The sequence below is a fragment of the Pan paniscus genome, chromosome 10, assembly GCF_029289425.2.
Source record: "Pan paniscus chromosome 10, NHGRI_mPanPan1-v2.0_pri, whole genome shotgun sequence".
Classification (NCBI taxonomy): Eukaryota; Metazoa; Chordata; class Mammalia; order Primates; family Hominidae; genus Pan; species Pan paniscus.
The window spans coordinates 10110173-10136727 of record NC_073259.2 but is presented as its reverse complement, the minus strand read 5'-3'; the positions used below and the strand labels follow the sequence as shown (position 1 = coordinate 10136727).

Below are 26555 nucleotides of genomic sequence, written 5' to 3'. Positions count from 1 at the left end.
CACTTAATTCAACCAAGGGATCACGGGGAGGCAAAAGGAAGCGGGTGTGCTCTCCCGTATTCACAGCTGCAAGACAGGATTTTTCTTGAAGAAAGTGAGCTTTCATGACATTGTTATTTCTAAGCCAATAAAACAGGAATCTCCTTAATAGTCCTGAGCTCTGTATCTAAATCTAGAATCTCCTATGTAACAAAAGATTTTATTCACAGGGGTCCAGAGCAGGGGGGTGCTTCCTGTGCAGTCTAAGACCTGGGCCCTGGAGAATGGCTGGGTGAAGCCTCTGGAGGGGACAGGAGATCAGAAGAAAGGGCATCAGTGAAAGCCAACGAGGCTCTTTTCTTGTTTCTAGAGAAGGTGTCTTGCCCTGTTACCCAGGCTGCAGCCTACACCTCCCAGCCTCAAGCAATCCTCCCACCTCAGCCTCCCAAGTAGCTGGGACTACAGGTGCATGCCACCAAGCCCAGCTAATTTTTATTTTTATTTTTATTTTTGGTAGAGACAGGATCTTGCTGTTTGCCCAGGCTGGTCTCAAACTCCTGAGCTCAAGCAATCCTCCTGCCTTGGCCTCCCAGTGTTGGGATTACAGGTGTGAACCATCGTGCCCCCAGCTAAAGCTCTTTTCAGTTCTCCTTTTTGTGACCATCATAGCTCTCAGAAGACTTCTAAACAGCCAGAACTAAACTGTAAAGTTTCTTTATCTTCCAAACTTTTTGTATGAATACGTACTGCTTTTATCATTAAAAACACCATTTTAAAAATTATTATTATACTTTAAGTTTTAGGGTACATGTGCACAACGTGCAGGTTTGTTACATATGTATACATGTGCCATGCTGGTGTGCTGCACCCATTAACTCGTCATTTAGCATTAGGTATATCTCCTAATGTTATCCCTCCCCGCTCCCCCTACCCCACAACAGTCCCCGGTGTGTGATATTCCCCTTCCTGTGTCCATGTGTTCTCATTGCTCAATTCCCAACTGTGAGTGAGAACATGCAGTGTTTGGTTTTTTGGCCTTGTGATAGTTTGCTGAGAATGATGGTTTCCAGCTTCATCCATGTCCCTACAAAGGACATGAACTCATCATTTTTTATGGCTGCGTAGTATACCATTGTTTAAAAGCAAAAGATATTACAGCAGATAACTATAAATGGTTCCATGCAATGCAAGGGAGGAGAAGGCAATGATAAATGCAGCAGCACTCTCTCCATGAGACCCTCGAGAGAGTGGAATAGGCTCTAGAAGGAGGCATCAAGGAAACTATGCTGGGAGAGCCTCAGTCTATGGAAACAGCAATTGTGGGAATCAAGAGAAGGGACAGGAGATGCTGGGCTCACAAGTAGGCTGAGGCCATTAAGATTCACACGTAGGCCCACACTGGAGTCTTGGGATTCCCTGGGGTCTCCGGCTGTGCTTGCCATCACTAGGAGATAAACCCATAGGATCTGAACACTGCGGTGACATGCCACAGGCAGGCTGATGGCAGGTGAGGGGTGCTCCAGTCTCAAGTCCTGACCCAGGGCCCCTCCTCTGCCCTCTTGTGAGTCTGTGTTTTGAGCTAGCTAAGCACTTGGGTTCTCACACTTCTTTTGTTTTCTCAGAAGAAAAAAAAACGCAAACTCCATCCTCATGTTTCAGCCAGCTCACCCTTCTCCAACAGAAACTGAGTTCAGCTTAAAAGCTGATTAGAGGCCGGGCGCGGTGGCTCATGCCTGGAATCCCAGCACTTTGGGGGCCGAGGTGGGTGGATCACGAGGTCAGGAGATCGAGACCATCCTGGCTAACACGGTGAAACCCCGTCTCTACTAAAAACACAAAAAATTAGCTGGGCGTGGTGGTGGGCACCTGTAGTCCCAGCTACTCGGGAGGCTGAGGCAGGAGAATGGCATGAACCCAGGAGGCAGAGCTTGCAGTGAGCCGAGATCGCACTACTGTACTCCAGCCTGGGCGACAGAGCAAGACTCTGTCTCAAAAAAAAACAAAAAACAAAAAACAAAAAAACAACTGATTAGAAAAGGAAGGGGGAAAGTCGAAACCAGTTTACTCACCCTGCCCCCTACTCTGCACCTGGCATTTATGCAAAATAACTACAAAGGTGCCAAACTGTTCCTTCCAGTTACTCAGTCCTGTGATCCTGCTCTTCTTCTTGCCTCAAAGATTCTTCCGGCAACACCTCCCTCCTGCTTCCGCAAGCCAGAAGGATGCAGAGAATCACTGAGTTGCAATGGACCTTGGAGATGCATTCATTCTTAATGCATTTACTGAACATATCTGTGTGCCTACTGAGCAGTGTGCCAAGCACAGATCACACAGTCCAGGCTCCCCAGCAGTAGAGCCCAGAAACCTGTATTTTAAGCTTCCCCAAGTGAGTTCTGTGCAGGCAGATTTGGGAGCCACATTCTAATATAATCCCCTCCTTTGGAACTAGTCTCTCCCACCTCTGAACTTTTGTTTTTCTTTGTGTCATTGATGTTTATGTATCCTTTCTAACTTTTTACAAATTTTTCTCATCTTCCCCCAGGAAATCCCATGGCAACAAACATTAGGCTTTCCACAATGTGTCAGCCCTGGAACTTCAAGACCAGTCCCACTGGCTGGGTCATCGGGCGGGGTGGTCCCACAGAACCTACCCTGCGTGTCAGTGTCCATGCCATCGTTACAAGAACGTGAAGTGAGCTGGGACCAGCTCCAGAGCCAATCTTGGATTTGCTGCATGTCTCAGGAGGGAGTAGAATTTCACTAAGTGTCATCTTCCCTGACACTGCTTCTTTGTATGATGTCACAGGGAAGTGCCTCAATTGCAAATTCATATTAATGAACACAAGCTGACAACCATCACACTTTCAAAAGTGAGAGTCAAGGCTGGGCACAGTGGCTGACACCTGTAATCCCAGCACTTTGGGAGGCCAAGGCAGGTGGACCATCTGAGGTCGGGAGTTGGAGACCAGCCCGGCAAACATGGTGAAACCCTGTCTCTACTAAAAACACAAAAATTAGTCGGGCGTGGTGGCAGGCGCCTGTAGTCTCAGCAAAGGTGCTGTGACTGAAGTACAGAGCACGGGGTAGCGAGTGGCTTACAAATATTAATACAAGAGGGAATGGTCACAGAGGCTTCCTGGAAAAAGTGCTGCTATGGCTGAGGCCCAAATGCGGGTGAACGATGGGGACATGGACTGGGTCACATGGCGTTGGGGTGGGTGATCGGAGAACATTCCAAGCAGAAACAGAGCAGGAGCAAAAGTGCTGAGATGTAGAACAGTGCCGTGTTTGAAAATGGCAAGACTTGCAATGGCAGGAGCCAAAAGGCAGGGGTAGAAGCTGAGGAATGAGAATTGCTTGAACCCGGGAGGTGGAGGTTGCAGTGAGCTGAGATGGCACCACTGCACTCTAGCCTCGGTCATGGAGCAAGACTGTGTCTCTTTTTCAAACTTCAAATTGTCACGATTTCTCACTGTGAGTGGCATAATTATGTGAGAATAAAGATAACCCTTCACCATTCTTTGCCCACCACATCCCTAGTTCAGGCACCTATTGCAATGGTCTCCTAAGCAGTTTTCCTGCCTCTCCCCAATCCATCCCATCCTCTACCCTTCCTCCTGAGTGGCCTCAGAAATTAAACATGAGCATCTGATCACATTAGTGAGTTGCCTCCATCTCCTAGCAACTTCCCAGGGAGCAGAAGTCCTGGCTCACAAAGCGCCCCCAGCCTCAACCCTTGTCATGGCCCCACCCCTGCCTTTTGGCTCCTGCCATTGCAAGTCTTGCCATTTTCAAACACGGCACTGTTCCACATCTCAGCACTTTCGCTCCTGCTCTGTTTCTGCTTGGAATGTTCTCCCATCACCCACCCCACCACCATGTCATCTGGTCCATGTCCCCATCGTTCACCCGCATTTGGGCCCCAACCATAGCAGCACTTTCTCCAGGAAGCCTCTGTGACCATTCCCTCTTGTATTAATATTTGTAAGCCACTCACTACCCTGTGCTCTGTACTCTATCACAGCACCTGCAAAGGCTTGTTAGACAAGGTTGTTTTACTGGTTTCTTCTTCTGGTCTATAAGACTCTTTTTTATTTTATTTTATTTCATTTCATTTCATTTTATTTGAGATGGAGTTTCGCTCTTATTGCTGGAGTGCAATGGCGCCATCTCGGCTCACTGCAACCTCCGCCTCCCAGGTTCAAGCGATTCTCCAGCCTCAGCCTCCCGAGTAGCTGGGATTACAGGCATGCGCCACCACGCCTGGCTAATTTTGTATTTTTAGTAGAGATGGGGTTTCTCCACGTTGGTCAGGCTGGTCTCGAACTCCCGACCTCAGGTGAACGTCCCACCTCAGCCTCCCAAAGTGCTGGGATTACAGGCGTGAGCCACTGCTCCTGGCCAAGACTCTTTAATAAAAGACCTGGGTCTTATCTCAAAGCCTAACATGATAAGCATTACAGATTGCGCATCCCTAGCCTGAAATGCTCCACTTTTGAGTGTCGACAATGACACCATTCACGTGCACAAACTTTGTTTCATGCACAAAGTTATTTAAAATACTGTATAAAGGTGCCTCAGGCCATGTGCATAAAGTGTATATGAAACATAAATGAATTTTGTGTTTAAAGTTGGGTCCCATCCCCAAAATATCTCATTATGTATATGCAAATATTCTTAAATCTAAAAATATCTGAAACTCAAAACACTTTTGGTCCCAAGCATTTCGGATAAGAGATACTCAACCTGTAGTAGGCACTTAAATATTTGCTAAAGGAGGAAGAAAAGAAGGTGAGAGGGAAGGACAGGAGAGAGGGAGGGAGGGAGCAGGACGTTTCAGGACCCAGCAATTGTCCTGAAAGATCTGAGACAACTCTAGGCTGTCCAGGGAGACAGCTGAGCTTTGACTTCAGTCCTTCCCACTCCTGGTGGTCAGTCCATCCTTGCCCTGTTCTAGCCTCATTCCTCGCTCTTAGTGGCTTCTATTCCCACCAGGAAAGTGCTCCCGTGCTCCCCGGCCCTTCTTTTGGAAGGAAAGCCTCTAATCAGCGAATTCACACAAGAGAATCTTCTCTGCTCATGCCCGCTCTCAAAGGCAGCTGCAATTTCAAAGAGCATGCCTGGAAAAGGAAGCGCTTTCTTCCAAATAAATGAATTGCTAATCAAAGGAAACAAGAGATGGTTCATGGTAGGAAAGAAGAACCTGTCTCGGAGAAGCCTGTTCCCATTACAAACCGCACTGACCTGACCATGTAATCTCTCTGTCAGAGTGGATGAAAGAGGTACCCTGAGGGGTGGAATTCCCAGTCCCATGTCCCACTTCAGTGTCTTGTCCCTAGGTGCTCTGCCTTCCCCTCTATTCTGCATTCTCATCATGTCAGGCCCTGACCCCCAGCAAGCACAGGTTCTCTCACCTTGGGTATCAAGCTCAGTTTACCCAAGGACCACAGGGGAGTATATGTCCTGCCCTCTCACACCAAGACCCAAAGGATAATAGGACTGTTCCCTATTTAGGGCTAGTTAGAGCAGAAATCTAGAAGCCCTGGCTCATCTTATTACCTTGGACCGAACGCTGGATGTCCTCACCTGGACTGTTCAGGGAAGATAGCAACTGGACTCTCTGCAGGCCTCAGCCCACCCAGCCTTTTCGGAAAGGCACACCTCCATCACACCATCCCACCTCAGTCATACTTCACAGGCGATTTTCCTGTTTTCTCAGCTGACTCCTCCTTGTCTCTTCCTCTTTCCCATTAAAAAAAAAAAAAATCCCTAAGTGCCTGGTGGTTGGATGGGCAAATGAAGCTCAGCTTCTGTGATATCAGCTCACAGCTTCTTCCTTACAGGCTCTGTCATCCCTTCCCAGAGGCCAGAACTACCAGGAGTTAGAAATAAATGCATTCATGCAGGAGGGGGTGTGACCAGGAGAAAGAAACAAACTCTTTGGGGATTTTCTGCAGAATGCAACTAGTTAGACAATTAGGCTCAGCAGAGCATCACAAAGAACTGGGAGGGAGGGAGGTGGCTGGGCTCCTAAGGGTCCCCAGCTAAGGGATTAAGCTACCCTGGCTGCTACAGACCTTGAACAAATCACAGCATCTCTCCCACTGCCATTTGAAGCTAAGGGTCTGCCCTTTAAGTTCCTTTGCTGTGCATGAGGGAGCCCAGGATGCCTAGATGGGGAGGAACCGCCTCCAAATCACACCAACAGCCACAGCTGCACCCCTGAGACCCATTAGTGGGACGAACGTGGCCAGCCTCTTGGGAGGACCAGATTTTCATCTCATTGATGTAGTAGCCTCCCTGGGGTCCTACCCACCAGCTCTGTCCCTAGTAGAGGTGGAAAGAGGAGGCCCTGCCATCCTTGAGGAAGGGCAAGAGCCTGGAGGTCCAGACAGCTGGAGTCAATTTCTAATGCATTCAGTGCAGGGCCTTGGGGAGATACTTTGTTTTCTGGACTTCTGTTAAATGCACCTTGGTAAATCATGATAATGAATGTGACCTTAGGGCATGTGTAGTATAATGCCCTCATTTTACAGATGGAGAAAGGGAGGCAAAGGTTATCCAAGTGACTTGTCCAAGATAACACAATTAACAGCAGCAAGCCCGTCTAGAACGTAAGCCCTCTAGCGTTGTTTTACTGTCTCCTGCTGCCACCCAGTGATCTCCTCTGACCTCTTTGTGTTCTGCCAGGAAACCGGGTGACAAGGGATTATAAAGAACTTCCCCTCCAAAGGTCGCTAATTAAAAATAAGATCATGCTTTTATTCTGATAGTGCCTGAATTCAGCTGACAATAGAGACATTCAGAAAGCAAGCATTTATTCTATAAATTAGACACTAAATTTCCTATAATATAAAGTGGATTTATGCATCATGTAGGAGGGTTTGAGTCGATAATTTCTAAGGCTCTATTTCTATCGATTTAGATAGAATGCCTTTGCATGCTTTTGTATATGTTATTTCTTCTGCCTGAAATGCCCTCCCTCCAGTCCACATGCAGCCGCCTTGCATAACTCCAGGGGGAGCGATTCATTTAGATGAAAATATGAATAAAGAGCCCTGTAACTCATGCCATGTGACAGTACTACAGTGACCGGCATGTCAGTGAAGCATGAAATGGTACGCTGGGCATTAGCCAATGGCTTAAGAAAACTTTGTCTAGACTCTCAGAGAACTGTTTCTACCTGCATGAGAGCACTCCCATGCCTCAGTGTCTTGGCCATTGTGTGTTTTATTTTTTATTTTTATTTATTTATTTATTATTTATTTATTTATTTATCATTATTATTATCATGATTATTATCATTTTGAGACGGCATCTCGCTCTGTCACCAGGCTGGAGTGCAGTGGTACAATCTCGGCTCACTGCAAGCTCCGCCTCCCAGGTTCAAACGATTCTCCTGCCTCAGCCTCTCAAGTAGCTGGGACTACAGGGCACGCCACCACGCTCAGCTAATTTTTGTATTTTTAGTAGAGACGGGGTTTCACCATGTTGGCCAGGATGGTCTCAATCTCTTCACCTCATGATCCACCCACCTCGGCCTCCCAAAGTGCTGGGATTACAGGCATGAGCCACTGCGCCCGGCCCATTTGCGGTTTATGTCACACTAGACTGTGAAAGAAGGAGATGTGCATGTTTATTTTTGTATCCCAGCACCAAAAACAATGCTTGGCTCTCAATAATCACGTATGGGATGATTTGTAAAAGAGTTCATCAGTCAAGGGTCATTAGGCCTCACAGGATAGAGAAAAGTACACAGACCTCAGAGTCAGACAGATTTTGACTGGCATTCCTACACTGCCACTCGCTGGCTGTGTGGCCTTGGCAAACCATTCATACTCTCTCAGGCTCAGCCTTTTCCACAAAACAAGACTAGTAAAAAGTTAAAAGATACAAGACAACAAGGTGCTGTGGGTGAGAATTAGCAAAAACTATAAACACCAGAATCAGATCACCCCCAATATTTCCAAATACTTATATTTCCAAATATAATATCCAAGTATTGGAATTATCAGGTAAAACTTATAAATTAACTATGCATAACTTGCTTAAAGAAATTAAAGAGCCTAAAAATGTGAGTAAAGTGTAAGACTCCATGCAAATAACAGAACAGATTTAAAAATGAACAAATTAGAATTTTCAAAACTAAAAAATATAACAGTTGAAATTAAAAACCAGATGAATGGGCTTAATAACATATTATACATAGCCAAAGAGAGTATGAATGAACTGGAAAAGACAGGTTTGAAGAAATTAACCAGCAAACAGCACAGAGAGACAAAGAGATAAAAAAATCTGGTCAGAGATTATAGACGTAGAGGATAAAACAAGGTTTAACATACATTTAATTTGAGTTTCAGAAGAAAAGAAAGAGTATGAAAGAGATAATGACAAAATGGCTAGAAGTATTTTTCAGAACTGATGAAAGGCAAAATTATAAAACTTTTAGAAGGCAATACCTGTGTAACTTCAGAGTAGGGAATGATTTATTAAGACAAAAAGTGCATACCATAAATGTACCTGCTTTTAATTAATTACTTCTGTTTATCTAAAAACAACATAAAGAAAGTAAAAAGAAAACCCAAGATTGTATAAAAGCTGCAGGATAAAAGACATTAATACACAAAAGTCAATTGCTCTCTTATATACAGAAATGAACCATTGGAATTTGAAATTAAAAGTGCAATACCATTTACATTAACACTCCCAAGAAATTGAAATACTTAACTATAAATATGACAAAATATGTATGAGATCTATCTGAGAAAAACTACAAAACTCTGGTTGAAGAAATCAAAGAGGATCTAAATAAATTGAGATATTTTCCATGTTCATGACAGGAAGACTAAATATCATTAAGATATTAGTTCTTCCCAACTTAATCTGTAGATTCAACACAATCCCAATCAGAATCCTAGCAAGTTATTTTATGGACATCAACAAACTGATTCTAAAATTCATGTGGAAAATGAAAAGACCTAGAATAGCCAACACAAAACTAAAGAACAGCAAAGTTAGAGGACTGATGACCCAACCTCAAGACTTACTATAAAGCTACAGCGATCAAGACAGTGTGGCACTGAAGAAAGAATAGACAAATAGTTCAATGGAACAAATAGAGGCCCCATAAATAGACCCACACAAATATAGTCAACTGATCATTGACAAAGGAGCAAAATCAATTCAATGGAGAAAGGCATCTCTTTAACAAATAGTACTAAGCCCAGCATGGTGGTGCACACCTGTAGTCCCAATTACTCAAGGAGGCTGAGGCCAGAGGATCACTTGAGGTCATGAGCTTGAGACCAGCCTGGGAAATGTAGCAAGACTTATTAACAACAAACAAAAACAGTGCTGGCACAATTGGACATCCACATAAAAAAATTAATCTAGACACAGAATTTATACCTTCCACAAAGATTAACTCAAAATGGCTCATAGACCTAAATAGAAATCACGAAACTATGAAACTTCTAGAAGGTGACATAGAGGAAAATCTAGGTGACCTTCAGTTCAGTAATGACTTTTTAACTACAATAAAAAAAACACGATCATGATGGAAAAAAATGGATACGCTGGGCTTCATTAAAATTAAAACTTCTTTGCAAAAGACTTTGTTAAGAAAACGAAAAGAGAAACCATAGACTGGTAGAAAATATGTGCAAAACACATATCTGAGAAGGGATTGTGTCTAAGTATACAAAGTACTCTTAAAATTCAACAATAAGAAAGCAATCCAATTAAAAATTAGCAAAATATCTGAATAAACACCAGCTCTCCAAATAAGATATATAGATGTCAAATATGCATATGAAAAGATGCTCAATATTATGTTATGAGGCAATTGCAAATTAAAACAATGAGATGCCACTACACACCTACTAGAACGTCCAAAACCACATTTTGACAACACCAAATGCTGGCAAGGAGGTGGCATAACAAGAATTCTTATTCATTGTTGGTGGGAAGGCAGAATGGTACAGCTTGTTTGGAAGACAGTGTAGCAGTTTCTTATGAAGCTAAATATAGCCTTAACATACAATCCAGCAATCATGCTCCTTGGTTCACCCAAATGAACTAAAAAAAGTATGTCCACATAAAAACCTGCACATGAATGCTTACAGCAGATTTACTTATAACTGCTAAAAAATTGGAAGCAACCAAATTGTCCTTCAGTCAGTGAATGGATAAACAAACTGGTACATCCATACAGTGCAGTATTATTCACTGATAAAAGGAAATAAGCTCTCAAGCCATGGAAAGACATGGAGGACATTACTGCTAAATGAAAAAAGCCATCTGAGAAGGCAACATACTGCGTGATTCCAACTGTACAATATTCTAGAAAAGGCAAAACTAAGGAGACAGTATAAAGAGTGGTTGCCAGGGGTTTTGTTGTGGGGGGAAAGGATGAATAGATGGACAATGGGGTATTTTTAGGTCAGTGAAACTATCCGGTATCATCCTATAATAGTAGACAAATGACGTTATGCCTTTGTCAGACTCCTAGAATGTACAACACAAAGGAGGAACTCTAATGTAAACTATGAACATCAGCTAATAATAATGTAGCAATCTTCGTTCATCAATTGTGCCAACTATACATGAATGTAAAATGTTAATAGGAGAAACTGTAAAGAGGAATGGGGTATATGGAAAGTGTACTTCTCTGCTCAATTTTTCTGGGAACCTAAAACTGCTCTTTAAGAATTAAATAAATAAAAAACAGACAAGCCAACAACCAGGAGAAGCTGTTTGCAGCACATACAACTGACAAAGGATGAGTAGACAGAATATGTAAAATATTCTGTAAATCAATAAAAAAGGACAAACAGCACAACAGAAAAATACTTAAACAATAAAGGCATGACCAAGTATTTCAAAGAAGAGGAAACACAAATAGCCGATAAATATATTAAAAACGGTTCAATCTCATTAACAGTCATCATCAAAATGCACATTAAAATACAATAAATTGGCTGGGCACGGTGGCTCATGCCTGTAATCCCAGCACTTTGGGAGGTCGGGGCGGGTGGATCACGAGGTCAGGAGATCAAGACCATCCTGGCCAACATAGTGAAACCCCGTCTCTACTAAAATTACAAAAAAATTAGCCGGGAGTGGCGGCATGCATCTGTAGTCCCAACTACTCAAGAGGCTGAGGCAGGAAAATTGCTTGATCCCGAGAGGCGGAGGTTGCAGTGAGCCGAGATCGTGCCACTGCACTCCAGCCTGGGCAATAGAGCGAGACTCCGTTTCGAAAACACACACACACACACACACACACACACACACACACACAAAATAAGTTATTGTTAGTAAATTGGCAAACTAAAAAGTCACACAATATCGGGTAATTAAAAAGGATGTGGAAGACTGAAATGTGTGCACACTACTGGTGACAAGGTACATTTGCACCAATGTTTTGGAAAACAGTTTGTCATTATCTGGTAACGTTAAGCATTCACATATCCTGTTACCCAGCGGTTCTCCTCCTGGGAAGACACCTTAGAAATGCCTATACAGACACACTAAGAAACATGCACAAGAATGCTCATAGCAGCATCATTTTCAATAGCAAACATGGCCGGGCACATTGGCTCACGCCTATGATCCCAGCACTTTGGGATGCCGAGGCTGGTGGATCACTCGAGGTCAGGAGTTTGAGAGACCAGTCTGGCCAACAAGGTGAAACCCCATTTCTACTAAAAATACAAAAATTAGTTGGGCATGGTGGCGTGCACCTGTAATCCCAGCTACTGGGGAGGCTGAGGCACAAGAATCACTTGAACTGGGGAGGCGGAGGCTGCAGTGAGCCGAGAGCGCACCACTGCGCTCCAACCTGGGTGACAAAGCAAGACTGTGTCTAAAAAAAACTTTTCAATAAAAAATAAATAGCAAACGCACAAGAAAAAACAAAATGTCCATTAATTGTAAAACTGATAAAAAATGTAGTGTTCCCGTATAATGAAACATGGTAGTTAAGTTAATTGAGAACCAGTGTTCCTAGAACAGAGGTGATATTCATAGTATTTAAAGACTCGGGGCACAGGTAATGATCAATCAGAAGAGGCCTAATCAATCCCAGTGAAAGCGGCCAAATGTTATACCAATGTACGCTGGCTTCGCACTGAGCATAAAAAGCAATCTGCAGAAGAACACTCAGTATGATTCCATATATTTTTTTTAAAAAACATGCAAAATGAGCCAATACATAGTTTAGAAGGTTTAGAAACAGATAAAGAAAATTAGTGGAATAATAGATGTAAAACTCAAGAGAGTAGTTATCTCAGAGGGGACAACGAACAGGACGAGATACCATGGGGAGGGACACACATGGAACAGCTTTCTTTCCTTTTTTTTTTTTTTTAAGATGGAGTCTCGCTCTGTCGCCCAGGCCAGGGTGCAGTGGCGCGATCTTGGTGCACTGCAACCTCCGCCTCCCAGGTTCAAGCAATTCTCCTGCCTCAGCCTCCCGAGCAGCTGGGATTACAGGCACCCGCCACCACGCACGGCTAATTTTTTGTATTTTTAGTAGAGATGCGGTTTCACCGTGTTAGCCAGGATGGTCTCCATCTCCTGACCTTGTGATCCACCCGCCTTGGCCTCCCAAAGTGCTGGGATTACAGGCATGAGCCACTGCGCGGGGCCTGGGACTGCTTTCTTAAAACCTTGTGTTGGGTACACACAAGGGTGATCATTGTATCATTCTTTATACCTTACACATATTTCTTTAATATTATTTTATATATACTCAACACTTAATAATAAAAATTATTTCTTGAAAAGCATTCATGAATTACAGAATAAAATCTGAATCCTGATTTCAGCTTTTATTCCCAGAATGACTTCAGGTGCCTTGCTACATAAATCTCTTTGGATCTCGGTTTCCTCCTCTGTAAAATGGAGGTAATGACCCCCTCAACATTGCTGAAAGAAGCAAACAAACACTGCTATAACACACACCGGGAGGGCAGGGATTGCATTCCGAACATCTCCTTATCCCCACCTTCAACGTCGAACTGATACTCTATTTGTCATGGCCTGAAGAAGCTTTCAATAGAAGTGACTATTGCTCTGATTAATTCTTGTACTCAGAGACATGCCCCCACCCGCCAATTCCTGCTCACTTCACATTCCTTTGACAGAAACCAAAGGTAATTTCAAATCTTTGTTCTCCTTTCTTTGATTGGAAATTAAAGCACCAATGAACACGCAGAACAAAGGAACTGGTACTTACCATGTAGATCTCAGAAAGAGTAGGGCCCTAGGAAAGAATGGGGAAAACTATGTAAAACTCTCCTTCAGGACCCCAAATCCATTCCAAATGTAGACATTATATAGAAGTAAATGCCTATCTTCATTGAGCCACTGATTCTAGATTGGCTGCTTACGGTTATATTTTAAACGTTTTAATGTTAACTTGCAATGATCATTACAAGTTCTTCTAGTTCGAGTCTTGCATTTGCATTTAACAGGTGAATGCATTACCATAAATAATAGTGTGCCAACCTAAAAACCTAGACAGAACTAGCAATTAACATCTCTGCTGTTTGCTGTCTCTTCAGCTTGAACTGATTTCCATTCCTTTGCCCAACACCAAATGGTCGGATCAGGATTTTGTTTTGTTCCTGCTTTTCGTATAGGAAGTGCTGATGAGACATGGAAATGAGACAATGAATGACCCTCGGATATCCTCTTCCACTGTGTGACACTCACTGATAAGCCCGTCTCTTACAGGAAGCCCCTTTCTGTTAAATGGAGAGACAGAGGGAAGATAAAAGCAACCAATACTTATCGGGCTTCCAACATGTGCCAGCCGGAGAGCTCACATTCTCTTACCTCCCTTAATACCACTGCAATCAGGGGATGTAGGAATAATTATTCCAGTTTCACAAACAGCAAAATGTCAGAGACTTAATGACCTGAGGTCTCACACCTGGTGATGAAATGGACACCTGTCCCCACATGACAGAAAAGAACTTTTTAAAACATGTCCATAGGCCAGGCACGGTGGCTCACGCCTGTAATCCCAGCACTTTGGGAGGCCAAGGCGGATGGATCACGAGGTCAGGAGATCGAGACCATCCTGGCTAACACGGTGAAACTCCGTCTCTACTAAAAATACTACTACAACAACAAAAATTAGCCAGGCGTGGTGGTGGGCGCCTGTAGTCCCAGCTACTCCGGAGGCTGAGGCAGGAGAATGGCGTGAACCCGGGAGGTGGAGCTTGCAGTAAGCCAAGATCGCGCCACTGCACTCCAGCCTGGGCGACAGAGCGAGACTCTGTCACAAAAAAAAAAAAAAAAAAAAGTGTCCATGACCCCTAAAGATTCTGATTTCAGTAGTCTTTAAAACTTCCCTGGGTGTTCCCAATACACAACCCAGGCTAAGAAATCACTGGTCTATTCAGTTCCAACTCTTTAACTGCCAGCGAAAATGAAGGTGAGTCATTACCATTCTCAGCATTTAGTCAAAACATCTGGTCTTCCTACAAAGAATCCCAATTTTAAGCTTTATGAGAGTTTTACGGCCTGTTTTGTTCTCCACTGCATCCCTAGTCCCTAGAACAATGTCTGAGATGAGTAGACAGCACATACTTGTAGAGGAAATAAATGAATAAACACACTCCTAGTTTTGATTCCACAAGCACACATCAAATGCTAGTCTGTGGGAGGCACTGACCTAAGTTCTGGGGAGTTGGCACTGAGCCAGTCCAGTAAAACCTTTGCCATTGTGCAGTGTCCATTCTAGAGCAGCACTGTCCAATAGAAACATTATGTGAGTCATGAGTATAATTTTAAATTTTCTGGTAGCCACATTAAAGAGGTAAAAAGAAATAGATGAAATTAATTTTAATAATATGTCTTATTTAACACATTATATTCAAAATACTATTTTAACATATAAACATATAAAATTATTTTACAACTTTATTGAGGTATTAATTGGCATACGATAAAATATAAACTACAATACGATATAAATAAAATAAAATACGACAAAATATAAACCGAACTATAAAAATTACTAATACATCATTTTACATTTATTGTTTTCACACCCAGTCTTTGGACTCTGGTGTGTATCTGACACTCACAGCACACACCCAGTAGGATACATGCCAAGGGCCATGTGCCAAGGGCCACCATATTGGACAGCACAGTTCTGGAGGGCAAGACAGACAATAAACAAGTAAACAAACAGATGTGTAATTAGAAAGGGTGGGGAAGGAACGCCTCTCTAAGGAGGTGACATTCAGCAAGTGAATGATTGAAAGGATCTAAGAAATTAACAGAGAAAAAGTAGCTGTGCTTCTGGTGCTGAAATAGAAATGTGTCTTCAGTATGATTCTGGATGTGCTTTGTAGCATCTTGTAGTTGTTGGGGAGATCGTTATGTAATATCCTAAATTTACAGCTTCCCTCCCTAGGACTCTCTCCCAGGTTCTCTTCCTGGCACAGCCTAACCTGTGATCCTGGAGCTCAGCTAGCTCCTCGAGTCCCAGAAACCAGCTGAGGCAATGCTGAGATGCAGAAAAGCCAGATGTCCTCCAGCCTACTGCTTGAGATGACTGAGGACCAAAGGGCCTCTGTTTCCCCTGCCGGCAGTTACGACAAATACAACACAGAGCATTTTCCTGAGAGTCCTTTGATCCTTGCCAGCTAAGCAGAAAGGACAGGGAACCTCCACTGGCATCAAGGTTTTACCCCGTGTTAGCCAAATGAATAGGGCATTCTGAAAAGAACTCCAGATTACTAGAGAGAGCGCCACACTATTGTCTTAAAGTCCAGTGAAATCACATTTTAAACTTTCCCTTGGCTGAAATGTTACCAAGATCCAAATTAAAATATGTGAATACTTGATTGTTATAAATATCACACTTATAATCTATAATTTTAAATATTGTGAAAAACATAAATAATTATTAATTTATTTAAATAAGTTGTCCTCTCAACACCTGCTTGGGGCAGTAGACATGGTGAGATCCACAGCTCCCTCTTCTTAAGTGTTTTTTTAGATGAAGGGATTATAAGTCATACAATTCATTTTCTTTCTCCAATTAGTATCACAACTGTCCACTGAAACCCAATACTTCATGTGCAGAAGCCAGTTACTGAGTTGTTTGCATTTCCTTACTTAAACCTATTAAAATCAACTGGATGAGAAGTCCATTGAGGAAAGCCAATCGACGTTGAAAAGACATTTATTTAAGACCCATCAGAACAACTAGCAATACAAACACAGTAGTTTTAAGTTTCAAGAGTATTTTTAAATGTCATTGTGAATTTGCCAGTAATTACTGTAAAATACGACATAATCAAATCAATTTTGAATGTGACTTTTTTTTTTAATTTTATTTATTTTGAGACAGGGTTTTCTTCTGTTGCCCAGGCTGGATGCAGGGGCGCAAGCACGGCTCACTGCAGCCTCAACCTCCTGGGCTCAAGCGATCCTACTACCTCAGGCTCCCAAGTAGCTGGGACTACAGGCGTGCACTACCACACCCAGCTAATTTGTTATTATCATTATTATTATTATTATTATTATTATTATTTATAGCAACGGGGTCTTGCTATGTTACCCAGGCTGGTCTCAAACTCCCAGGCTCAAGTGATCCTCCTACCTCAGCCTCCCAAAGTGCTAAGATTACAGGTGTGAATCCTCATGCCCCGGACTTATTTTATTTTTGACAATTCCCGTCATCGTAACTGCAACAGAGTTTGCTTTCTTTGAAATTAATTGAAATGTATAAGGAACTTTACGGAACAACCCTTAACAGAGCTATCCTCATGCAACAGAGAGGCGTGGAAGAGAGTGGTTAAGCATACGGATTTGGTCGGGTGTGGCGGCTCACACCTGTAATCCCAGCAGTTTGGAAGGCTGAAGTGGGAGGATTGCTGGAGCCCAGGATTTCGAGACCAGCCTGGGCAACATAGTGAGACCCTGTCTCTACTTTCAAATTTTTTTTTAAATAACAATTAAAAAAGAATATGGGTTTGAATTCCGTCCTCCACTCACTGGCATTATGACCCTGGGCTAATTGGCCTTGCTTGTATATTAATTTCCCCCTCTGTAAAATTGGGGATAATAATAGCACTTGCTGCTAAGGCGCATGTGAGAGTCACCCCAGCACTCAATAAATGTGCGCTCAAGTAGCTTAAAAAAGTGCAAGTTGCAAACCTCATGATGATTTTGCTAAAATAAAATCATAACCAAGACTGTTCTGTTTGCATCATAGTTTAACATTTGAAAAGAATGCCATCTTTATTATATTAGCATGTTTTGCTGGAGATTTATTATTTCAAATATTTTACAGTAATTTTTATTTTATCAAAATAAGTTTGTTTTAGGTATTAAAAATTGCACCTATAAATTGCAAAATAAACGTGTTTTGTTACACGTGGTAGTGGCACGGGTAGTGGGGTGGAGCAAAGGACTTTGTATTAGGGTCCATTTGTATGAGTTATAATCCCAAGGGGGACAATACTAGAGTTACATCAGGAACAGCGCTTGGAAGCGGAAACCTAAAGTCATAATTTTAAGTAAATGTATGTGATTTATAGGAGGACGATTCTTGCTAGGCCTTGGGTTAGGCTGCTGAACTCCAGTTCTGCCAAACAGTGATGCAGGCAGGATTCAGAAGTCAAACCTGAATGCTTTGGGCTGAAGTTTGCTGTGAAACTTTCAGGACAAAGACCCCAAACAATATGATCTTTTGAACAAACTAAGAAATTCAAACTGAGTGGTGTTAGATTTTTAAAATACACCTGATTTGGAAGTTGATCCCATAGATGGTTATCACAAAGTCATCCCATCACAATTTTAACTTCAGTGCAGTGGCATTTTACTAGTTTTTGAGGCAGAGTGAAAGGAAAGACACCATGTCTGTATTAGAAAAAAAGTAGGTCTTGGCCAGGCGTGGTGGCTCACGCCTGTAATCCCAGCCCTTTGGGAGGCCGAGGCGGGCGGATCACCTGAGGTCAGGAGTTCGAGACCAGCCTGACCAACATGAAGAAACCCCATCTCTACTAAAAATACAAAAATTAGCCAGGCGTGGTGGTGCATGCTTGTAATCCCAGCTACTTGGGAGGCTGAGGCAGGAGAATCGCTTGAACCCAAGAGGTGGAGGTTGCGGTGAGCTGAGATCACACCATTTCACTCCAGCCTGGGCAACAAGAGTGAAACTCCGTGTCAAAGAAAAAAAGGAGATCTTTTCTGGAAACGTTCTTCAACTATTCCAGGACACTTCCAGTAGGATCTTACATATATAGAGCAGAATAAAAGATACCATGGATGCACTCACCCAGGGCCTTCTGGAATACAGTTTACCTGTTAGATTAAGGCCTTGCCTTTCTGCTGATTTTCCCTCCACACCCACCCAGATTTGGCCCTGCCAATCAGCGTGATCCTCCACACCTTTCCCTTTGCGCTGTACCCAGAGGTGCTTGGGGCACAACCATCAGCACTGGGTCCTGAGTCCCTAGGTCCTCGCAATGATACCTCTCTTCCCCAGTGAAAATTCAAGGATCTTTACCTTCGCAGAGGTGAACTTTTGTTTCTTTCTTGCTTTCAAAACCAGGAAGGGAGTCAAATCACATTTCCTTGGCTTTTTAGCATCCATTTGAGTCCTGCATGAGGGAAAGTAAAAAATAAATTGGCAGGAGGAGTCAAATCTAAGTAATGGCCCACACACTCAGGGACAGAAGAAAGCAGGCAGGTTTGAAGAAAAGACAGCAACAGGCCTAAAAGCAGGAGCAGGGTCCCTGCTTCTCCCTTGCTTCACTTCTGATGGTCACATGAGGTCAGGAGGTCAGACAGAAGCCAGGGAAGGAGGAAGAGATAATCAGGTGATAAGCAGTTTAGACAACCAAAGGGGAAAAAAACCATTTCCCCTAGTTAACTGGAAAGTAAACCTCATGCTTTGCCACAAACATAATATCCCCCTGCAGGATGGGCGTATTCATGGGCTACTTAGATAGTTTAATGCCTATAGAAAAAGAAAAGGGGAACAATTGGTAGAAACACTTCCTCTAACTCTCATTTGGCCATGTTTGCATCTTCTTCATTCACAGCACAGTTCTATTAATAATTAACTTACTGCAAGACAAAAAAAAACCTTGCACACATTTATGGAATCTAGTGTAAGCAGTAATTTCTATAAGTGGAAGGTGAGTCTTAGAGGGGTCTCAGGACACTTACATTCCCTGTTACATTAGCAGAGTACAGCTGAAACCGCTTGCTCTGTGTCCTTTGCAAGTCCCTTTTCAGCTTCTAGCTTTAGCCAAGAGCCAGGGGAATCAAGAATACAAGAAACAGGGGCAGAACAGGAACCAATGCAAATATTATGACAGCTTCTGCAAATCACTCCACTGGCAGGCTCTTGCAGACACCATATAAATGATGATGGCACCACAACTTTGAAAGTATTCGGAGGATTAAAGAAAAGTCATGCTAACATTTCTTGCAGTGTAACTATTGAAAAATCAGAACTTGTCCATAATGGGAAGTTAACAATTCATGGCACACATATGTTTTATGAGATATAATGCAGCCATTTAAAAAATAAGATAGATCTTTATATGTGCCCATAATGTATTGAGCAAAAACAGTAGAACATGTGTGTAATATAATTCTATATTTATTTAACAGAAAACAAAATGCTTGCAAGTCTTTATACAGGCATATTGAAAGATCTCGAAGAAATGGACTGTAATAGTGACCTCTTCTCAGTAGGGCTGCGGGAGGTAAGTAGGAACATTAACTTTAACATACACACACATACATACAATATGAAAAAATCCTGCACAAAAGCAAACAAAAATTACCAGTAACTTCTCTGCTTAAGATCATAGTTTCACTTCTTCCTTCTCTTCCTTTCTTTCTATAAACATTTGCTGAGACAATTTCACTGATAAACCAGACATGGTCTCTGCCCTCAAAGAGAACTCCTTATCCAGGAAAGGAGGTACATAGAAGAAAGTAGATCATGACAATGCATGTGATCGATGTACTAATACAGCCTTATGCAACCAGCTCCCAGAGCATGCTTCCAGGTGTTGGCTAAGTCAGCTGGGGCAGCTGAGGAAGCCTTCATGCTTGAGCAGGGTAGAACCATCTCTGAAGAATGAGCAGGGCAGGCAGGAGTGTCAAGGGCAGATGGAGGAGGACACACAAAGAACATAAATATGAAAGAACATTGTCTTTTCCAGAAATTTTGAGCACTGTCCTTGGACATTGCCGATGGAGGGCCAGGGAGGTAGATTAGGTTGTAAAGGGGCACGTAGTCCAAGTTAGAGTCTTGGAGCCTGCGTGGCTATGCTAAACCTGGGCTGAAGATCAGATTTGTATTCTGGTACCATTTCTCTGGCAATATCACGAAGCACGATTTGGAGGAACTAGGAAGGCCTTTTGGGTGTCTAGATAAGAGTGAATGAGAGCCTCAACCAAGGCACTGACAGTGGAGATAGAAGTATGAACTTGGGAAAGATTTGGGAGACAGAAAAGGTAGAATTGTGGCCATCAACTGGACATGGGATTTGTAAAATCGCAACATTGGGCAAAAATGAACACAAAAATTTTTCCTGCCAAGACTCTGTATCGAGTGTTGCCTTCCTTTACTTCACAGAGATGTAGGAGACTATGAAAGTACATGTGGGATGGGCATGGTGGCTCACGCCTGTAATCCCAGCACTTTGGGAGGCCGTGGCGGGTGGATCATCTGAGGTCAGGAATTCAAGACCAGCCTGGCCAACATGGTGAAACTCCATCTCTACTAAAAATACAAAAGAAGTTAGCTGTGTGTGGTGCCTCACGCCTGTAATCCCAGCTACTCGGGAGGCTGAGGCAGGAGAATCTCTTGAATCTGGAAGGCAGAGGTTGCAGTGAGCGGAGATTGCACCACTGCACTCCAGCCTGGGCAACAGAGCAAGACTCCATCTTAAAAAAAAAAAAAGTAAATGTGAAATCTTCCAAACAGCTGGAGCCCTTTCCTCTGTTCAGCTCTGACAGTGCTGGAGGCAGAGAAGGAGCAAACACTGAAGGAAACGCTGAGGAATCATGGAGTCTCGTCTCAATGCCACCTAACACACAGTGCCATGATTTTGAATGAGCCATTTGTCCTCTCTGTGCTATTTCCTCATCTGCTAAATAATGAGACTGGAGCAGGTGACTTCTAAAGTCCCTTTGGGGTCTAAATTTCTTTAATTCTACAAAAATACTGACAGACTGAAAAAAAAATCTGTTGTGACTTATTCCAACTTTGCCATCCCTTGGATAATTCTGTGATTATTAAAGACTATTTTGTGCCTTTCTTTTTTTATGCATGAACTCTGGCTTCCAACAATACAACTTAACCCTTGCTCAAAGCTTTGCAAGTGCTACCTTTTTATCCTCAAAATATGTGGTGAGCTATGTGGAAAAGAATTAAAATGCTTTTTATATTTCGTTTGTATCTTGTTACACGAAGGATTGAAGATAACTAATAAACTCAGCTCAGAGCTAGAGTGAATGTTCCTTTGAGAACTGAAACCAAAAGTTTGGCCATTCTCATTTCATCTTACATGCAGATCGGAGTTCTCCTTCCCCTTCCTCTCTTTCCTCGAGCGTTCAATCGTGTGTTTGCCTAAGAAACCATTTTTTCACTTGGTCAAGAGTTTTAGTGTCATTTAATTATCTTAGGTGCATATATTTTTTGTCTCATATTGATTGTTAGTCTTTTGGGGTCATAGATGGTGATCCTGCATTTTTAAAAAATTCCTTTTGGGGTAAGGACAGTGACTTGTCTGTTGAAAACTTGGTACAAATTTGCTGAGGGAAGAGAAATCTAAAATAGATTAATTCATCAAAAAATTCCAGAGCATCAACTGTGTGCCAGCTACTGGGCTAAGCATGGAGGATTCAAAGATAAATAAAACAGAAGCCTTGTTTTCAAGGAGTTCGAAGACTCAAGGGCAAGGCAGATCCACAGAGGTGCCAGCCTTACTGCACTGCATAGTATTTTATATTAATATATACACATTATCTATGTATAGAGTACTTCAATATCCAGAAAGGAAACAAGTCTTTTGAGATTTACCTGTTATGATTTTAGGATTTCTACTGCAATTGCCAGTAGCTTGATCTTTATGCCCTGGGGGCTGTCTTTGGGGCAGAAAGTGTGGCAGTGCAGGGTTTGCAGGGATTCCGTTTGCATTCTGTGAACAGGTGATAATGCTTTTAATGAACTTAAGTTACATTCATTTTTTAATTGATATATAATAGATGTATATATTTATATTTATATAATATATAATCAAGTCAGGGCTTCAAATTATTCTCTACTAGCTATTTTGAAATATACAATAGATTGTTTACTATTGTCATTCTACTGATTTATTAAACACTAGGTCTTATTTCTTCTATCTAACCATATTTTAAGTCACACTCATTTCTGCCAGAGAATTCCTTGGACCCTCTGCATATATCCCTGAGACTCTTGAGGGTTCACTGACTCCCAGACTCTAAAGAGCTAGAAGAGGTTTTGGAGACCATGTCATCCATTTTCCCACCCTGGGGAAGAATCCTCTTTCTATGGTATTCCTGGCAATCACTCTGTCTATGCTGGAATATTTCTATGACAGAGTGCACTGTTTTTCTAGGCAACCCATTTCACACTCAACTGTTAATTTACATAGGGTTGGTACTTGATATTTCTTGGAAGAATAAACTATATTGAGCAAAATTTCCTCCACTGATCCTTGCTATCCTCTGCAGAGTACCAAGGAACAAATGTATCTCTTTTCTACTCAAGAGTTCTTGAATGTTCAAAAGTTGAGTAGAAAAAAGCTTTCTCTCCCCTGCATCTCCTCATCTCCAGGCATTCTGTGAAGTTTTTTCAAACCTGTCTTCATGTGATGGCACATCCAGGCCTGACAGAGAGCCTGCCTTGTGGTTGTTCCTATTTTCCAGTTCTTTATGATCTCAAAGTAGCTACAGTTTCTAGAGTCTGGATTATGTTCTACTCATTGCTAAGTCAGGCAGCACGACCATATCCTTTGATGTGATCATTGCATTTCTATTAATGCAGCCTCCACCAGCATTTGCTCTTTGGGGAGCCATCACAACACACTCACGATGGGCTCAGAGTCAGCTAAAACCACTAACTCCCAGCACTGGGTCCTCCACACGCTTGAGAACTATGCATTTTAGCCAAGTTGCAGGCAACAATATGTGGAGTTGGAGAGGGCAAAGTCAGGGAAGAGAGGCTGGCATATTGCTAGAGAGTCCCTTCCGGTTTACCTCTGCTTTCTCCATAAGGACCAAAACAAACAAGAGAAACAACAGATTTAAGTAACAGAAACAATCAGGTAGAGTGCATGTTTGAAGAATTTCTTCGAACTCCTAGGTTTTACATACCGACCACATGTAGGTGATCAAATCGCTCAAGCAAGACAAAGGACATTTTCATTTGTTGTTTCCACGGTTTGAACTTTTCCACTAAATGGCCTCCTGCTTTTGCCAAGTCTCCACTTAAGCCTGGACAGTGAAGCTTGAATTAATATTGGTGATGCTGTCCGTTGCTTAAGACATGTCAGAGGGGTCACAATTTTCCTAAGCTTTGAGGGGCTGCTGGACATTTCAAATGCAGCAAATGTCACAGAATAGCCTTTAAAAACCCTCAAATTGTGCATTGTTCATCTCTTTTTTAAGGAAAGATTTGCTAATATTGGGAATTTCCTCAGAGTGGCAGCTCTGGGTGTGTGATCTACACACACCTTCGCGCGCTTTTGTGTCAGGGGCTGGGCCCTGATTGAGCACAGAGGTGCCCAGGCATATGGGCTGGGTGGGAACATGGGTAATACCTGCCAGAGCCTCATCAACGCGAGGCGTGTGGTCGTGGACCCACTTACGACTACCAAGAGGACATGCAGTAAAGAAGAGAAAGAAAGGGAGGAAGAAAGTCTGGCGTCCCAGTGAGGGCTGGAAGCACAGTTCCAGGACAGGTCTGCTGAGTTCCTCAGAACCCCCCGCTCCCTGTCCTGCACTCAGCTGGAGTCGGCGATGCGACAGCATCTTAACATGGAAGTATACTGACGTTGGATTCCGGGGATGCAGCTGTTGCAAAAACTACAACTGTATTTTCTTGTCTGCGCACCACACCCCGCCTCTCTCTGACCCACATTCCCCAGTCAACTCTTGCATTCTGCACGCTTTTCATTCTCCCCCCGCGACCCCGTCGACCAGAAGCTTCGTCGCCTGGCTCGTACTCGCGCCTGACTGCTCGTGAAGTACGAGCCTCCGCGGCCCTTACTTTGTTCCGGTGCGGAGAGGCGGCGGGAGGAGCTGCATGAGGCCGGCGCTGACCGCCCGCCGCTGCGGGAGGCTGTGAGAGCCCGGCAGAGGGCAAGGGACGGCCACGCCCTCCTCCCGTCGCTATAGAAACGGCTCCCGCCCTTTTTATGACTCCAGAGCTGGAAGGGCTTTCTCAGGCTGTGGTCCCAAACCACCTTGCAGAGTAGCAGCCTAAAGAACATACTCCTTGTCCTCCTACTCGCATTCTCTTGCCCCAGTTCTTTAAAGTATAGGGCAAGAATTGAACAAAATCCCAGCATAAAGAACTTAAAGTTGGTTGCCCAGACCAGACACATGAAATTATCCCTACTCTCTCCCCTTCTTCAAGCGAAGCATGTGGTTATCAGAATTACATCACAAAAGTTCTGGCCGGGCGCGGTGGTTTTACGCCTGCAATCCCAGTACTTTGGGAGGCCTAGGCAGACCACTTGAGGTCTGGAGTTCGAGACCAAACTGCTCAAAGTAGTGAGACCCCCCACCCCGTCTCTATTTAGACATTTTTTTCTGTAATCCCAGCACTTTGAGAGGCCAAGGCGGGTGGATCACGAGGCCAAGAGATCAAGACCATCCTGGCTAACATGGTGAAACCCCGTCTCTACTAAAAATACAAAAATAAGCGGGGCGTGGTGGTGCGCGCCTGTAGTCCCAGCTACTTGGGAGGCTGAGGCAGGAGAATCGCTTGAACCCGGGAGGCGGAGGTTGCAGTGAGCCGAGATCGCGCCACTGCACTCCAGCCTGGCAACAGAACGAGACTGCATCTCAAAAAAAAAAAAAGAAAGAAAGAAAGACAGAAAAAGAAAAAGAAAAAAAGTAAGTACATAGCAAAAGTTCTGGGTAAAATCCATATATCAGCTGAACACTTTTTGAGTGCTTACTCTGCACCAGATTGTAGAAAGCATGAAAAGGGAAATTTGTAATTGAGTGGCAGTAGGTTGACCTGGAGGTGCACAGTCTGGTCCAGGCAGAAAAGACATTCAAATGAAGCTTTCCGAAAGAGCTGAGTTGAATCTGAGTCTTCAAGGACAGGTAGTAGTTGTCTACGTAAAGGAAGCAAGTCCTATTCTGAAGGCCAGAGCCATAGAAAAGCTTGGTACCATTGTGCCAGCACCCAGTTTAGTGGGGCAGGGATCAAAGGTGCATGTGGGCAGAGACAAGGTTGAAGCAGGAGGAAAGGGGGAGTCAGACACCAAGTAGCCTATGAACTCGACCAGGGTAAGGTGTATATGTGCGGACTGCAGAGGGGTGTTCATGCTGACTTTATTTTATAAAACCCTCTGTGGCAATAACAATGGAAGTAGGCCCGAGTAGGTTAAGAATCAAGGCAAGGATGCCTGTTAGAAATAGTGAGTGATGATGTTTCAGAGTAAGGGAGAGCACATGGAAGAGTAGTTTTGAGAAATTTAGGAAATGGAGTAAGACTTGGTGACTGGATGTGAAAGTTGAGAGAAGACTCAATCCCAGGATGACACCTTTGGCACCTGCAGTGATGGTGGTGCCATTCATTTACTAACAGAAAACACAGGAGAGATGTCAGGGGTAGGAGGAGACGTTGAATTTAACAACTGATCTGCTACATCAAATTGTCAGTGGACCATCCACAGGTTCTGTTGTCAAGAGCAAGGTGTAGGGTAAAGATCCTGACTTGGCAGTCACTGTCACATAAGTGACCACTGGAGTTTGAATAGAACATGAAACTGGTAAGACAAGTAGGTAAAGGTGACACAACAGATTAGAAAGCTGCAAAATAATGAAGAGTAGGCATGGAGATGGGAAGAAATGACAAAGAAATGTGTCACATGAGCCAAGGAAATCAAATGTTTTCATCAGAGTATAATGAATAGGGTGTATAAGATTAGGTGAGAAAATTGTACACTGGGTTTGGCAACATAAAGGTATCAGTGCTTTCAGCCAGGCTGGTTTTAACATACTTTGAGGTAATTTTCAAATCCCCTGATAAACTATAAAGAACACGGCAAAAACAGGTTATTGAGCTGGTGCCAGATGATTAATCAATTATATCAGTACCTAATATACAGTAGGCTCTTATGTTTATTGTTGATCTACACCAAATAGAGTACCTCAGTGCTATGTAACTGAAAAATATGTTTTTAAAAAGGGGACAGGTGGGGCAGGTTAGGGGGCTGGTATATGACACTATAAAAATATATGTTAGATAAAAGAAGTGTACAACAGCAATAGACAAACGCTCACTTTAATCACAATTCTAAATTAATTATTTTCAC

The 26555-nt window shown here is 43.0% G+C and overlaps 1 protein-coding gene across 7 annotated transcripts in view; it reads right to left on the bottom strand.

The window, feature by feature from the left end:
- Nucleotides 1–24398, bottom strand: part of DYRK4 (dual specificity tyrosine phosphorylation regulated kinase 4) — a 51791-nt gene extending 27393 nt beyond the window's left edge. For 2 of the 7 annotated variants that reach the window (XM_055095274.1, XM_055095275.1), the window contains exons 1-3: nt 24272–24360; nt 18518–18611; nt 13220–13246 (exon numbers count right to left, since the gene is read on the bottom strand). In XM_055095274.1, the coding sequence (XP_054951249.1) occupies nt 13220–13246; nt 18518–18611; nt 24272–24309 (159 nt within the window). In that variant the 5' untranslated portion in view covers nt 24310–24360. Of the gene's footprint in view, nt 1–13219; nt 13247–18517; nt 18612–24271 lie in introns of all 7 variants that reach the window. The other 5 variants (XM_055095276.1, XM_055095277.1, XM_055095273.1 and 2 more) reach the window with 4 other exon arrangements.
- Between the last annotated feature and the right edge of the window lie 2157 nt (nt 24399–26555).